At 37.4% G+C, this 14,061-nt stretch overlaps 1 protein-coding gene across 3 annotated transcripts in view; it reads right to left on the bottom strand.

Moving 5' to 3' along the window:
* The window catches only part of LOC138696495 (max-binding protein MNT-like), a 34,673-nt gene extending 22,748 nt beyond the window's left edge, over positions 1 to 11,925 (bottom strand). For 2 of the 3 annotated variants that reach the window (XM_069821531.1, XM_069821533.1), the window contains exons 1-3: positions 10,835 to 11,925; positions 8,431 to 8,665; positions 7,619 to 7,775 (exon numbers count right to left, since the gene is read on the bottom strand). In XM_069821531.1, coding sequence (XP_069677632.1) covers positions 7,619 to 7,775; positions 8,431 to 8,665; positions 10,835 to 10,943 — 501 coding nt within the window. In that variant the 5' untranslated portion in view covers positions 10,944 to 11,925. Of the gene's footprint in view, positions 1 to 7,618; positions 7,776 to 8,430; positions 8,666 to 8,912; positions 9,660 to 10,834 lie in introns of those variants that run through there. The other variant, XM_069821532.1, reaches the window with a different exon arrangement.
* Between the last annotated feature and the right edge of the window lie 2,136 nt (positions 11,926 to 14,061).

The raw sequence follows: 14,061 nt of genomic DNA, 5'->3' as shown, positions 1-14,061 counted from the left end.
GTAGGTAATACACAAAGACAAAACTGCCATACGTAATCTATTCTAATGTTCACAATAGGTGCAATTATTTTGGAAGCTGCAGTTTGGTTTTACAGGTTATAAAGCAAGTTAAACTAATCAACTTATGCAAATTTATACTTGTCTCTGGATTGTCTGCATAATTTCTGTAGAGCAAATGAACAATCAGACAAATAATTTCATACCATATGAGATCACCCTGAAAGACAGCAAGAAAATTTTTCATGAAGAAGCACTTCTTTTCTTACTTTATCTAAGGCGAGACAGATTGAAGTCCTTCGGCACTATGATCAATGTGCATATAACCTCTTGTGAGGGGAAAGGGATGAGTTGAGACAGCTCAATGAGTAGATTTGCAGCCAAGACATACTACACAGATAGGTTCGAGCCAGTTTCTTAACAGTCACCACATCTTACAAACCAATCCTATATCTAGGGACTCTCATCAACTAAGCATTTCCCCATACACCTTGCAATGTCTGTTTTAGCACCAGTCTGTTACACAGAGAAATCTGTACTAGCTCACCATCTCCATCTGAATGTAAAATCTTATAACTAGACATCGGTTTTTTAGGCACTAAAAATTGCAGTTTTAGGCGCCTAAAATAAGCTCAAAATTTGTAAAATTAGGCTCTGTTTTAATGAAAATAGGCATTTTAGGCACATCAAGTTATCATACTTATTTCTTTCACTGAAATTTTTAGTTATACACTAAAATACGCACAAAAAAGTATGTTTAAACATTAAAAAAAAATACTATATTATATTTATAAACAGAGCTGTACAAATTTAATATATTGAAACTAATGAAATAATGATTATTGATATCAAGATTACTCATTTTAAGTTATTGAAATTCAGTTCCATGCTCAGACTTTATTATAATTATCTGCACAGTACACCACCAGAATTTTTTCTAAATTCTCCACAGTTAACCTTTGCCTTTTGTCACTCAGAATCATTTTGAAAGCAGAAAAACTTCTTTCAACCGAAACTGATGTGAGAGGCGCAAATTTTAAATTAGGTACAATAGAAACATCAATACTTACTGGAACATTTACACTTTCCCCCGATATCACTCTTGATACTTTTTCCAACAATGAAAATCCTACATTCTTATTTAATACATTGTCTCACTTATTTTTAACTTTTTTCCCAGTTTCGCCCAAAGCAGAATGTATGTTCATTTGAGCTTCCTTTACTATTGCTATTTGGCTACAAAGAGATTGTTTTTCACGTTCTAATTGTTCAATGCTTGCAGGTATGAAAGAAAAGTTTGATGTTATGTAGGCAATATCGTTTTTCACTCGTGAGTCATTCAGACAATCTTTCACTGCTTTCACACACGCTGCACTATCAGTTTCAGGTAATTTATCAATAACTGTGACCACTTCTTTAAAATACTTAGAATAATACACCACTGACTGAATCCAGGTTCCCCATCGTGTAACAACCGGCTGAGGTGGGAGTGGGATATCTGGAAAGTTCTCTCTGAATATTGAAATCCTGGATGGGGCTTTACAAAAACATTTTCTTGTGTTAGAAATAAACGAATTGACAAGAGGAAATTCATTCCGGATTGTTTCAGAAACCCTGTGAAGGCCATGTGCTAGACAGATTACATGCGTGAGGTTAGGATAAAATGTTTTAAGAAGTGGAGCTGCAGCAACCATGTATGAGGCAGCATCAGTACAAAACAACAGAACTTTAGAATCGTCTATATCACCTGAATATAAAGACTGTAGGCCTTTATTTACAAAATAAGCAATGGCTTGGCTATTCACTTTCGAAAGTTCCTTAACACATACGAGGTGTGGAATCGAAGGTCCATCAGGACTAAGTTTTCCTACTACCATATTTGCTATATACCTATTCATAGGATCTGAGGTTTCATCCACAGAGACCCACATGTAAGAATCACCTATATCCTCCCGAATGGAAGCTAAAGTTTCATTGTATATTCTGTCTAAGTAATTTTTTCTTAGGGTCGACTCAGATGGGATATTTTGTTTGCAGTATTTTTGTAAAAACTGTCTTAAAACCGGATTTTCAATTGCATTCCAGGGAATGTTAGCAGCAACAAACGCTCTGGTTAAATCAGCATAGAAATTGCTGCTGAGATTGGATGAAGTAGGCTGTGTTAGTAAAGTTTGTTGCAGTTGATTTTTCTGCTGAGCTTTAGCCTTATGAGCCACTCCTTGCACATGCTGCTTTAGGTGGCACTTCTTTTCTTGCGAAATCTAAAAATGTAAAGTAAACTGAATTAAAATAAAATCCTAATTGTTGTATTGCCGTATTTCTATCACAAAGTTAGTGGGTTCGAACAATCAAAATTTTAATGACCTGCAAATACTTTAACTATCGGAATTTAAAAGGTTAAAGTGTAGTGGTCTTAAAAAGAATTATACCTCAGGATAGCTCAGTCAATGTATAAATATTATAGGCCTACTCATTAAAATTAATAGAATTTATATATTTCAACTATTGTTACATACCTGTTTGCTACCAATCTTGCAGAATATTATTTTTCCATCATAAGTGAATTCTGAATATTCTGTTAGCCATTGCCGGATCAATGTAGATTTTGCACTTATATTTTTCGGCATTATCGCGTTAAACTTCACAGGAAAACGTCCTACCACTCAAAACTTCTCAACACAAATAAGGTGAGGGAAAGAGCAACTGTTAACGAGCATTCAAATGAACCGTTGTTATTGAGATTCAATTGGACAAAAATACAAAGTTCCACTTATTGTTGCATTTCCTGGTAGTGTTAACACTAGGAGGACCATTGTTTTAAATATTTTGTAACGGTTTACCCTACTAATTCGCAGTTTTACGACTTTTCATAAATATTTCAAAAACACTCTTTCTCCAAAAATTGTGATTTTATGACACTCTGAAGGGCAGTACAGCTAATCGGTTTCAGACCGAAAACAGTCATTTTTATAGTATAGTATATCTCTGAATCGGTAGCAGCACATGTTGTGATTGTTGCCTGCTTCAAAACTAAGGTTGGTTCTTTGCCGGCATTTATGCCTCCAAACATGTTAAATTCGGTGAAATCTATTGCGAGTGTCGTGAGATTCAAAACATTTTGTTTCCTTTATCAATGGTTTCATGGCCGGTGTGAAGCAAACTTTCCACTTTTTAAATGCCTTAAATTTCGCAGTGAATGCATGTATAAATTATAAAAAGTAAGAGTAAAATGCGAAACTTTACAGTGAGTTAGGCATTTTTAGGCGAATATTAACAAATTAGGCTCTAATAACCGTTTTAGGGCATTTTAGGGCACTATAAAACTCTTTGAATACCTTTCAATTTCCATGAAACACAAATATTAATAATTATTTTTACTTTTCTCCTAAAGAAACAAAATAGGCATTTGCCCTAGAATCTGATGTCTGCTTATAACACATTATGCAGCATGTTTTTTTTAATTAAATGGGGGGAGAAAAGTGAAAAGTAGAGTGTTAGTGGAATGTAATTTGTAAAATAGAAGGAAATAGGAGGAAAAACGCTCAACTTCTGATCTTAATTCACTACAAGTATAATTCTAGTTAAAGCTCAGGATAGAGTATAATTCTGTGAATGATAAACCTGTACTCTAGCATAGAGCAACAGGAAGGGCAGAAACACCTGTGAAGAATGTAACAATATAACGTTAATCTATCTAGACTGTAGGTTGTAAAGAAAAGATAATTAAACAGTCTTAACACATTCCAATGCAAGTACAAAAGTATAGCTCACCAACATAATATATTTGGGAATAACAACAGTATGGCAGCCTTTCATGAAATTAATAATAATAATAATAATAATAATAATAATAATAATAATAATAATCCTGATTGTGACAGCACCTAAAGGGCAATACTGGTCCACATACCTCAGCAGAGGTGAACGATCATCCAACCAGTAAAGGTTGCACAATGATCTCCCCAGCTGTTATAGGTGGTTTGCAGAATGGATCTCACTACCTGTTATAACTCCTCAAAATTCATCATGTCCTATATACTAGCCGGTGTCTGGTAGAGTTCCTGGGTAGCTCAGTTGGTAGAGCGTTGGTGTATTTAATTAAAGGTCCCGGGTTCGATACTCAGCCCCGGAACAATTTTTCCCTCGAAAATATTCAAATCAACTTTACAGGGAGTTATATCTGAAAGCTTGATTTGCATAATACACGTTACTGTTCGTTAACATTGGTGTCTGGTAGAGTTCCCGGGTAGCTCAGTTGGTAGAGAGTTGGTACATTTAACTAAAGGTCCCGGGTTCAATACCCAGCCCCGGAACAATTTTTCCCTCGAAATTATTCAAATCAACTTTATAGGGAGTTAACCTAAAAGCTTGATTTGCATTTCAAACTCCAATCCAGAAAATTTTACGAAATTGACTTATTTTGTTCTAATTTTGTGATCTTTATGTAATAACATGTGATTATTTTACCCCCCCCCCCCCGCAAAAAGTTAGTTATTATGAACTGTTTGCTCCTAAGGAATAAAATCATGTCCTCAAATTGTGACAATTTTTTCATAATTTGTTCAGTTACATCATGTTTATAAAGCAGTAACAGCATCATATTTTAAGGACACAAAAATTGTTGGAGACAAGAATGGGAAGCTTCGAATTTTAAAGTGGGCTGCATTTTAACAATGAATATATGCTGTATTTTCGCGTTCTTGCATTTTCACTGAGAACTCAATTTCGAGAAAAACTGATTTAGAACAAATATATAAATGACATTTCGTATCTCTCTAAATGAAAAACACATAGTATATCCTAATTAAATTGTCATGGACCTCAGAAAAAACGAATAAGTGTGAAAAAAGCATTAAGTGCGAAGTTTATATATAAAAAAGTGCAACTTCCTCTATTATGACTTTAATTCACAGTATTGCTGGTTATTCGGCAAGAAGAATATATTTCCAATCTCATTAAAAACCACAATATTTGTACCACTTTTAAAAATATATTTTTCGTAAATAATAATAAAAATTATAAATTGTTACACATAGCTATTTCATGTGAATCCTTGCAAAATTAGTCACATATCTACATTTACTTCAGCTACGCAATTTATAAATGAAGCCAGATATCTTACTTTTCGGGTTATAGAATATGCCTTTTGTGTGCGATCTGAAAACGAAAATTGTCTTTTTTTTTTTTTTTTGTGAATGTGTAGTAAGTGATGTCACTTATGAATGTTTTCTCAATGATAATTCAAGAATATAAAATATAAACAGAGATATTGATTGAAAAAAAAAAAAGTATAAAATTACCTGCTGTGAAACATGTAGAACATAGGGTATATGTATCAGGAATGTAAAAAAAAATAATAATAATAAAAATAAAATAAATAAATAAATAAATAAATAAATAATGTAAGTTTTTGGTAATCAAAGTTATGGTAAGTAACCAGATTTATGAAACATCTTAATATTTTCTCTATGCATTTGTAGAGGTTCAAAGCAGGGAGAAGAAAGTTTATATAGGTATAATTAAAAGAAAGGTAACAATAATTTACTAATAGGTATCCTAATAAATATTATGGACGCAATATAACATATAACAGTATTAATTATTTATAAGTGTCTGTAACTGAGATTATTCTATTGGGAATAATGAAAGTGTAAGTAGGTAGCCTTCAAGTCTGACCTTGCAACTAGGCAAAAATTGTTATGAACGAAAATGTTATAAAAGTTATTAGTAATAAATATGGTCATTCAACTTATCTTTTTAGAAGTTTACTTTACATGATTGTGTATGAATATCAATTTTTTCACATAACACCATTACAGTAAAAAAAATCGTGACATACTCGAAATTAATGTCGTAATGAGATCAAGGCCATCATCACTTATCACCTAAGGAAAAGCAAGGCAAGACAGGAGAAAATGAATATAGAATAAATCTGGCAACGCAAACAGCTGTATTGCCCTTGATAAATATGTACAACATATAGAAACACAAACTTGTAATAGGGGAAGGAATGAAGGGGAGACAGAAAATAAGCAGAAGGCGAGAAAGAGTTCATTCCAAACTTAACAAAAGCTAGTAAGAAAAAAATTCTGCAAATACAACTTAAGAAACCCTATATCCTTTTGTTAGAACTAACAAGCTGACGTTACTATGGATGAATCCTTCAACCCTTTAGAATCTGTGTTTAGTAAAGTATGGTACCAAATTAGAGAAGAGAGCAAAGCTTCACTGACAAGATTCAAGAGAAGAAGAAGAATAAATATTTTTTTTCTTTGTCTCAAAATATTTCAGTACCAGCAGGTATTACCAGTTAAAATAAATAAATATATATATATAAAACATTTCAAATGTTGTACCTGATTTCTGTATTATTAATCAAGGAGCTGGAAAATGATTTTTTATTTTGAAGTCCATGACAAAGATGGTTTTGAGGCGAGTTTCGTCTGTCATCATTTTACTATTCATTTCTTTTACTCATCACTGTCTTCATTAGGAAGCAATGTGGAAACTACCGCAACATATAATCCCCTGAATACACCATCATTAGAGGTTCCTGCAGTGAAAATTCTAGGATACGTGCAACTCCTAGACTTCATGCAAACCCCTGAATTTTGTTGGTCATTTGACAAGACAGGGAAAAAAAGCTAATACAAAAAAAATAATAAATAAACACTGTTCGAATTACGTTACTTTTAAAATATGCTATGAAGTTTGATTCAAGTTTTGATAATATATCGATTCATCAAATTTAATGATGGAAGTCTTGTGGAGACAGACAATGAAAAGGTTACCGTAACTGATTATATGACAAAAAAAAGTCACGAAAGAAAAGTTGGGTTCCTTTCTGCAAATGTAACCAAACATAGCAAAGTAACAATTTTATCGTAACAATTATGCTGTGTTTTATTATAGCCGTGACATACATAATTAATGTTATCAGAAATTATCACTTAGCAGTAGGAAAATTACCAAGACCGTGACAGTAGCTATTTACGACTTAAAATCAAAATGGTTACTGATATCGAAGTAGGTATACCCAATTTGGTACAAGTAAAATCTAACGTAGAATTGGACACAATGTCGAAAGTATTTTACATAAATTCTCTTTAACATAAGTGCATAAAAGTACGATAAGCGATTTCTTATTAAGAACGTAATAACCAAAATGAAATTTTCTTTCTCGATATTAATTATTTGCTTTAGTTTCTACAATAAACTAGAATAACTGTTCTAGAAATATCGCTTTACTGATAGCTAAAACCTACGTTCTTCACGGAATAATGCGAAGTCGTTAGGAAATTTACCGTATTTAAAATCTAGAGATACAGCCAAAGATTAGTTTGCATATGTCTTGTCGTAAACAGTCTGGACGTGGTGGGAGAGATAACAAGTCCGCTAGTAGTGACGGGCTGGTAACGAAAATAATCCCGTGGCGTATTTTTCGAACTCAAAGGACCTCTAATTTGAGTGACTAAGGTGAGCATGCCTTCAACGAAGGTCACGAAAGGTCAGGAATCTCCCCTCTACAGTCCTTGTTACCGCCCGCCTTCCTTCTCCCCCCTCCAAGGCCAACGATTTGGCAACGCCGGGAGCCACGTGCTCGGCGCGGCACGTGGCGTACCTGGATGTGGCGCAGGGCGCTGTGCAGGATGCTCAGGTTGGAAGACTTCTTCTCATCCTGCGACGCGGGAAGCTGTCGCTTCAGCAGTTCAAAGCACTCCTTCAGGTGGGCGCGACGGTTCTTCTCCAGTTTGTTGTGAACTTCGCGCGTGCCCGCCCTGCAACAATACCAACACCACTGTAACTAACAAGCAGTAAACATTCTCACGCGAAGCAGCTCATTATTATGCGAGTTATTAACACAACTAAAACTTCATGGTTTTCAGCATACCATCAGACTGTTAAAGGTGCGATTTTCGAAGCAATAGTGAAATAAAATATCATTAATTAACATTCTATCAAAGACACTAACTTAAGCGAGTCCCTATGACTATATTATAGGACCACTGGTCTGTAATTATTTGAAAATTTGAAAGCTAACTGGGTTTTAATTAAGTTCTTTTTTTTTTTTCTTAATTTTACCTATCTCAATATTTAAGGCTGACACCACATGTTTACATTATCTTTCAGGAAATGATTAAAGCTAAATTGTCTGTAGGGGTAAGTCACCTTTAATGCAAGATTGCTCATAATTTATATATTATGCTAATAAAATGAATTGCGACGTAACAATGTCACATAGTAGCTAATATAATGTGTCATCACTTTCCTAACTTTTATTACCTCTAAAGAGATTTCATTTACAGAGACTCGTAAAACAGTAATGTTATAAAATATTGCTGAGAATGCTGAGAGAGGAATTTCAGCATAATTTGATGTAATTTTGGATTAAGGTTGGCACCTCTGAATAAATGTCCCTTGTCAGACACTCACGCTCGCTTCTGGAATTCCTTCGACTCTTCTGCCGCGACGGAAGAGTCCGGAGGGGCGGGGCCCCCATTGGAGACGTGTTGATGGTGGGCGGGTCTGCCGGCGGCGGCAGCGGGCGGTGGGGGCGGCTGTTGAGAGGCGGCAGCAGCGGCCGGCGGAGGGCGCGGTGGTGGTGGCGGCGGCGGGGGAGGCGCCGCGGCGGCGAAGGACAGGAAACCCCCAGGCGAGGGCTCTTCCTCTGCAAAACACACAGACACGACTGAAGCCAACAAGGACAGATCGATAGCCCTGACATTCAATGTGGGTCGCCGCTCGCCACGTGACAGCCAGGTCACGCCGTAGGCGGGCCGCGCATGCGCGTTGCCAAGACCCTTGACCCAAAAATAGATGCTCTCATATTATCGCAGAAATTACGTCACCAACACCGCCCATATTTTTTCGGAAAGTTAAAAATTTCGGGGGAGGGGGCGATTTTGATGCCTTACCGAGCAGATAGTGACGTATCCACTTCTTCTTGGGCGGCGGCATGATCCTGACACCGCCTGCTTGCTGGTGGTCCACGAGCACGCCCATGCTGCCGTACATCAGCACCGGGACATGTCCACGCACTGACTGAGCCACACTCCCTGCGCCGACTGACTGACAACGCTCCGCCCACCACACGAAAATCCCCAGTCAAGCACTGTTGCCAGCTGCTCCGTACCGCACCATGACTTATCGCGAGTGAAGCTGTTTTTTGCGAGGGCTTTGCTATTTATGTATCGTGCTACCACCCTTCCCCCACCCATCTCAGCTTCTTGACAGGTCACATAACCCCCCACCGGTCAAGGATGTGGTCATTCAATGCACGAATGTAACCTGTATCTTATTTACACTCACGTAATTCCGAATCCTGTAAGTAAAACCCGTTTTATGGAAAAGTGGAAGATGAACGCGCTTTTAAGGGAACTACGCATTTCCGCGCAAGTGAATGAGGTGAAAGTCTTGTCCACGTGGTTCTCCGTGTAGGCCTTGTACTCTGTTGCATAAGACGCAAGACATATTTCTAATACGATGATGGCATGATACATGTGAAACCGGTCGACTTTCAATACCTACGATTTATCTTTCTGTACAAATATTGCTTCCATCATATAGCAGAAATACAACTTAAATGTTCAATAACAGCTTAATTTGAAAGTAAAGACACTGGAATTTAGAAATTTCAGAAAGCAACAAGTTATGCGATTCTGTAATAGAATAGACTTTAATTGTCCTAAAGATACAAAGTTTCTCCTATAATAAAGGGAAAATTTCTCTTATCTTATCAGCATGATTCTCTTTAAATAATACAGTCTAAAAGAATTGATCATGACTAATACAAGCGGCAAACATGTGACGTACTTCCGGCACACGTGGTATTGGGGTTCGCCAGTCACTGACCTATGACCGATGTGATCGATCCAGCTCAGAGGTCAAAACATTCACAACCTAGAGACCAGCACCTGCTGCTGGCTGCAGGAAATGCCCTTCATTCGAGTACAAATTACATACGGGACTATTATCATAATGTGATCCTGAGCAAGAGGTTAACATCCCGGTAGAGGTAACGAAAACATAAATTAATGAGAGAATGTATGTCGAGGTGCGAACAATTTTGTTAAATGCTCCCACACGCCATCACAGCCACTGCCATCTGTTACCAAAAGTGTAGGAAACATTAATCACAATAGTTCCATCTATCGACTGCATAACAAACTTGCACATGTCATACTGAAGTACAATGTGGCAACGTTGTTCAATAATAGAATATGCTCAGTCTAGGGCGACACATCACCGCATGCGTAATTATAGGCCTACACCAATTTGTCTTTAACCTCTTAAGCCTCAAAAACAGACAATGCAGAAACTTTCCAACATACATATAATATATTTTATCACTTAATACTTTCTTTCCATACGAAAACCCACGATAAGTCAACATAACGGTCGCGTAAGCCATTGACCTTTGCGTACGATGACAGGTAGGTAAACACTGCATTATTTTCAAATTTACTTCACTTTATACCCAAGATATTCTCTACTGAGGTTATACGAATACATCAGGGAAATGGGTTCGTGACCGAGATCTTTTCTTGCGCATCTGGTCGTTATGCACATGGCAGGGCCCGAACCCTTCGAGCCCTGTTACGGTAATCGATAAGGCACGTCTCATCATGCCGTCATCCGGACAGAACAGTGTCAACGAATACTGCAGCAGGCACGACACTAGTTACATGCAACATATAGCCCTTTCGCGGTCGAAAATGGGTAAAAAATGGCCGCAGCCGAACGCGGACGAGCTCGCGAAAGTAAACAACCTACATTCGTGACACAATTTACGCGATAAAAAATAAAAAGTAAGTAAAATCTGCAAGTATGAACTCACCAGCAACACCACGTGCCAAGGAAGAAGCCGAAGATGACGACTGTTGTAGCCGTTGGGCTTCTTGCAACTCCACAAACCGCGCCGCTTCCAGAAGCGTCTCCAGACTCATTGTTCTTCTGGAATTCGCCCTCCCGCCGTCCGAGCTTACGCCTCCATTATTAGCACACACAACAATTCTGATGTTATTAAGGAATGTACAATAAACACACCAGACAGGGCTGCAGCATGGACCTCACAGCCACTGCCAGCCCCGGCCCTGGCCGTGAGTGACGTGAGTGTTTGGGTTGCCAACGACAACTGCCAATGAATCGTCGCCAGGCCGGTTACGTCACAAAAGGATGTTTGCAACGATTGGCCGAGCAATTATGGACCGCCAACACGCCACGCAGCCACCAAAACCCTGACCATAATTCACACACATTATTACTGCATAACTGATGAAAAACTCACGAGTCTTTCCACATGCAAGGATCCACAAAGCCAACAGCAATTCACTGCCACACTTATCCACTGGTTTTCAGGTACAAAAATAACGAAAAATGATCGATCTCTAGGCCCACAAAAAAAATAGAAACCACTGCGCACAAGCTGCCATGCTTGCTGCTACTCGGTTCACGTGTCTGGGGTCTACTAACGGACCAATCGGAGTGCAGCATGTGACGTAACGCGGACAGGGCGTGTTCGTGTTATGGGTCGTACACTTAGCATGCACCCCTCCTCCCCACAAGAAATTTTTAATTATCGGATAAACATTTGAACACTATTGTAATTTTGCATCATACCGCCCTGTTAAAACACAGTCGGTTATCTGACTCCCCGTTTACTTCTTGTTAACAAGACGACCGCCCGCGGAAACCCGGTCGTGGTCCCGGGAACAAGACAAGCGTCACCCTGCCTGTCACGTTTCCTCCTTGTCACATGGGCTCCTGTACACTGTTGCCAAACGCAGCACGTAAACAAGGACACGCAATCAATGCAGTAAAAGCAGCCGCATCAATAACTATCCCCGCCCGAACTATACGAGTGTTAACTAAACGTTTTTGCTACAATTGAAAGTTATATTCACCATTCAATAAGGGTACATTATACAAAAATTTTCCTCCGAGCTCTGCAAACAAGACATATGATTTTGATACGAGAGTAGCACGTTATGTTAACGCCTATGCTACTATGTAGTTTCCCTTTGTTGCAACCGCGAAGCAACAAATCATTGTGAAATATAATCCGATAGAGGCATTACCACAAGTTACAATTTTATCGTGCGAATTACCAGACGATTTTGTAATCATTGTTTTAGCTGGGAAATTTACGCATTACTTTTAAAACATAAATAGCTACAGTCATACGTAGTTCGAAATAAAATATGGCTCTGAGGAAAAAGAGAAGTCTTTGCATGTAATATTTTAACACATATTTGTAAGAACATGGAAAACGTTGAGAAATTCATATTTGCTAATTTGAATTAATCTGCTTACTATGCATTATACATTGTTGAATAATTCTTTACTTGTTTCGCATTTGAAAGCTATAATGCTGATGTAAGATTTATGGATTACAATAAATTAAATGAAACCGAAAAAGAAAGGATGTTATTTACAGAGCCCATGCGGAAATTAAAATGAGAGATGACTAGTACCGGTACGCTCACCAGTCATAAAGCGAAAGTATAATGAGCACAAAAGCAATTAGTGTTACTTGTTACACACAATCGCTAAGTTTCAATTCTGAAAACAGAAATCATAAAAAAAAAGACCAATGTGTGAAAATGTTAATCTTATTATAGCTCACCATATTTGAACATAAGTCTAAACGTATCAATAGGCTGCGTTTATATCTCGGGTGAGGGGGAGGGGAAGTTGCGTAAGAATGTGCAGTATATTTACCGGTACTGTTAATCGAGGCAAATTGTCCTGGATTTGTTTATGTAAATGTTAATTTTGAATTCAATTATGATAATTTTACGTAAATCATACTTAAAATTGCTTCTTTTCCTTTTATTCCCAACCTTGTAACAGTTATTGTATAGGCAATACTATGCACAATTAATTTTTTTAAGTAACGCATATTTTAACACGCGATTTAAAGAGAGATAGCTTTTGACGCTCATTTTAAATTAGTGTAATTAAGGTGCACCGTTTCACGTATCTAATGATAGTTTTCAGTCTTCATCTATGGTAGATTAGATCCTGAGCTTACGAAGAAAAGTAAGTTCGACTGCCCCAAAGGATAACAACAGAGCGTGTCGCACAGGCCGTGCATTTAGCACACAAATTACAAGTTAAAATTGTGTAGCACTTAATGATAATTCCAGATTTTAGTTTTTAATATTAATTAATCCTCTAATAGAGGTTCTGGCTGATATGAAGGGTATTGGGGAAGAACGATGAATGTCACATTTCTGTTAAGGATTAGATAATGATCTAATTGAGTATATAACTGCAAGACGTATTGCTGTTTCTATAGAAAATAAAGGACAGGATTACTGTATTAGTGGTGGTAATTCTCCTTTTTATCAGTTTTCATAAGAACAACACTAAATTTCGTAGTGATCCATTGAATTAGATAAAGACATCAACCTTAACAGAATTGTGACATTCATCGTTTTTCCCGCGTACCCGTCATATGTACATCTATTATCAGGCAGTACATCTCACTTGACGTTGTGTCAGAGGAAGAACAATAATTGTTTGTATGCATCTGAAGTCTGACTAGTGTAATATGTAGCTAGTGGGCGATGTATGCAATGGAGGGGGAAAGGAACTGGCCACCTACCCCATAGTTGCCTTCTTGGTATCACTTGTGAGGTTCAGACCTGTCTTCGGACAATTGACTAAATAACACAGTATTAATTGTTAAATTTTCAAAATAATAAATAAATAAAGCAGGACCAATAATTTGGATTTACATAGTTGATGAATGCTCCTTCAGATCCATTTTGAAGAACAAAAAATCCCGGTCAGAATTCCGCTGATTCCATCTGTAAAACGATTCTTGAACGGGAACGGTTACAATAGGTTTGTTTCAGCAGGGTTCAGAATCGATTATGAACTTCTACTTCCTCTTTCAAGGTGCTTTAGAACTCAATCGGAACGAGTGAAATCGGTTTTCGATTAAGAGCAGGAATTGAGAATTCCGAACTTTTGAAGCATGCGCAGATGGAGTTAAAATGCTTCGAGACTAGGCAGGTTATAATAAAAAAAAATAGTCCGTCATGAATGATTTGGAAG

Source organism: Periplaneta americana, chromosome 3 (genome assembly GCF_040183065.1).
Source record: "Periplaneta americana isolate PAMFEO1 chromosome 3, P.americana_PAMFEO1_priV1, whole genome shotgun sequence".
In the NCBI taxonomy this organism is placed as follows: Eukaryota; Metazoa; Arthropoda; class Insecta; order Blattodea; family Blattidae; genus Periplaneta; species Periplaneta americana.
The sequence above is the reverse complement of the archived record's forward strand: the minus strand, read 5'-3'. Positions and strand labels throughout refer to the sequence as shown.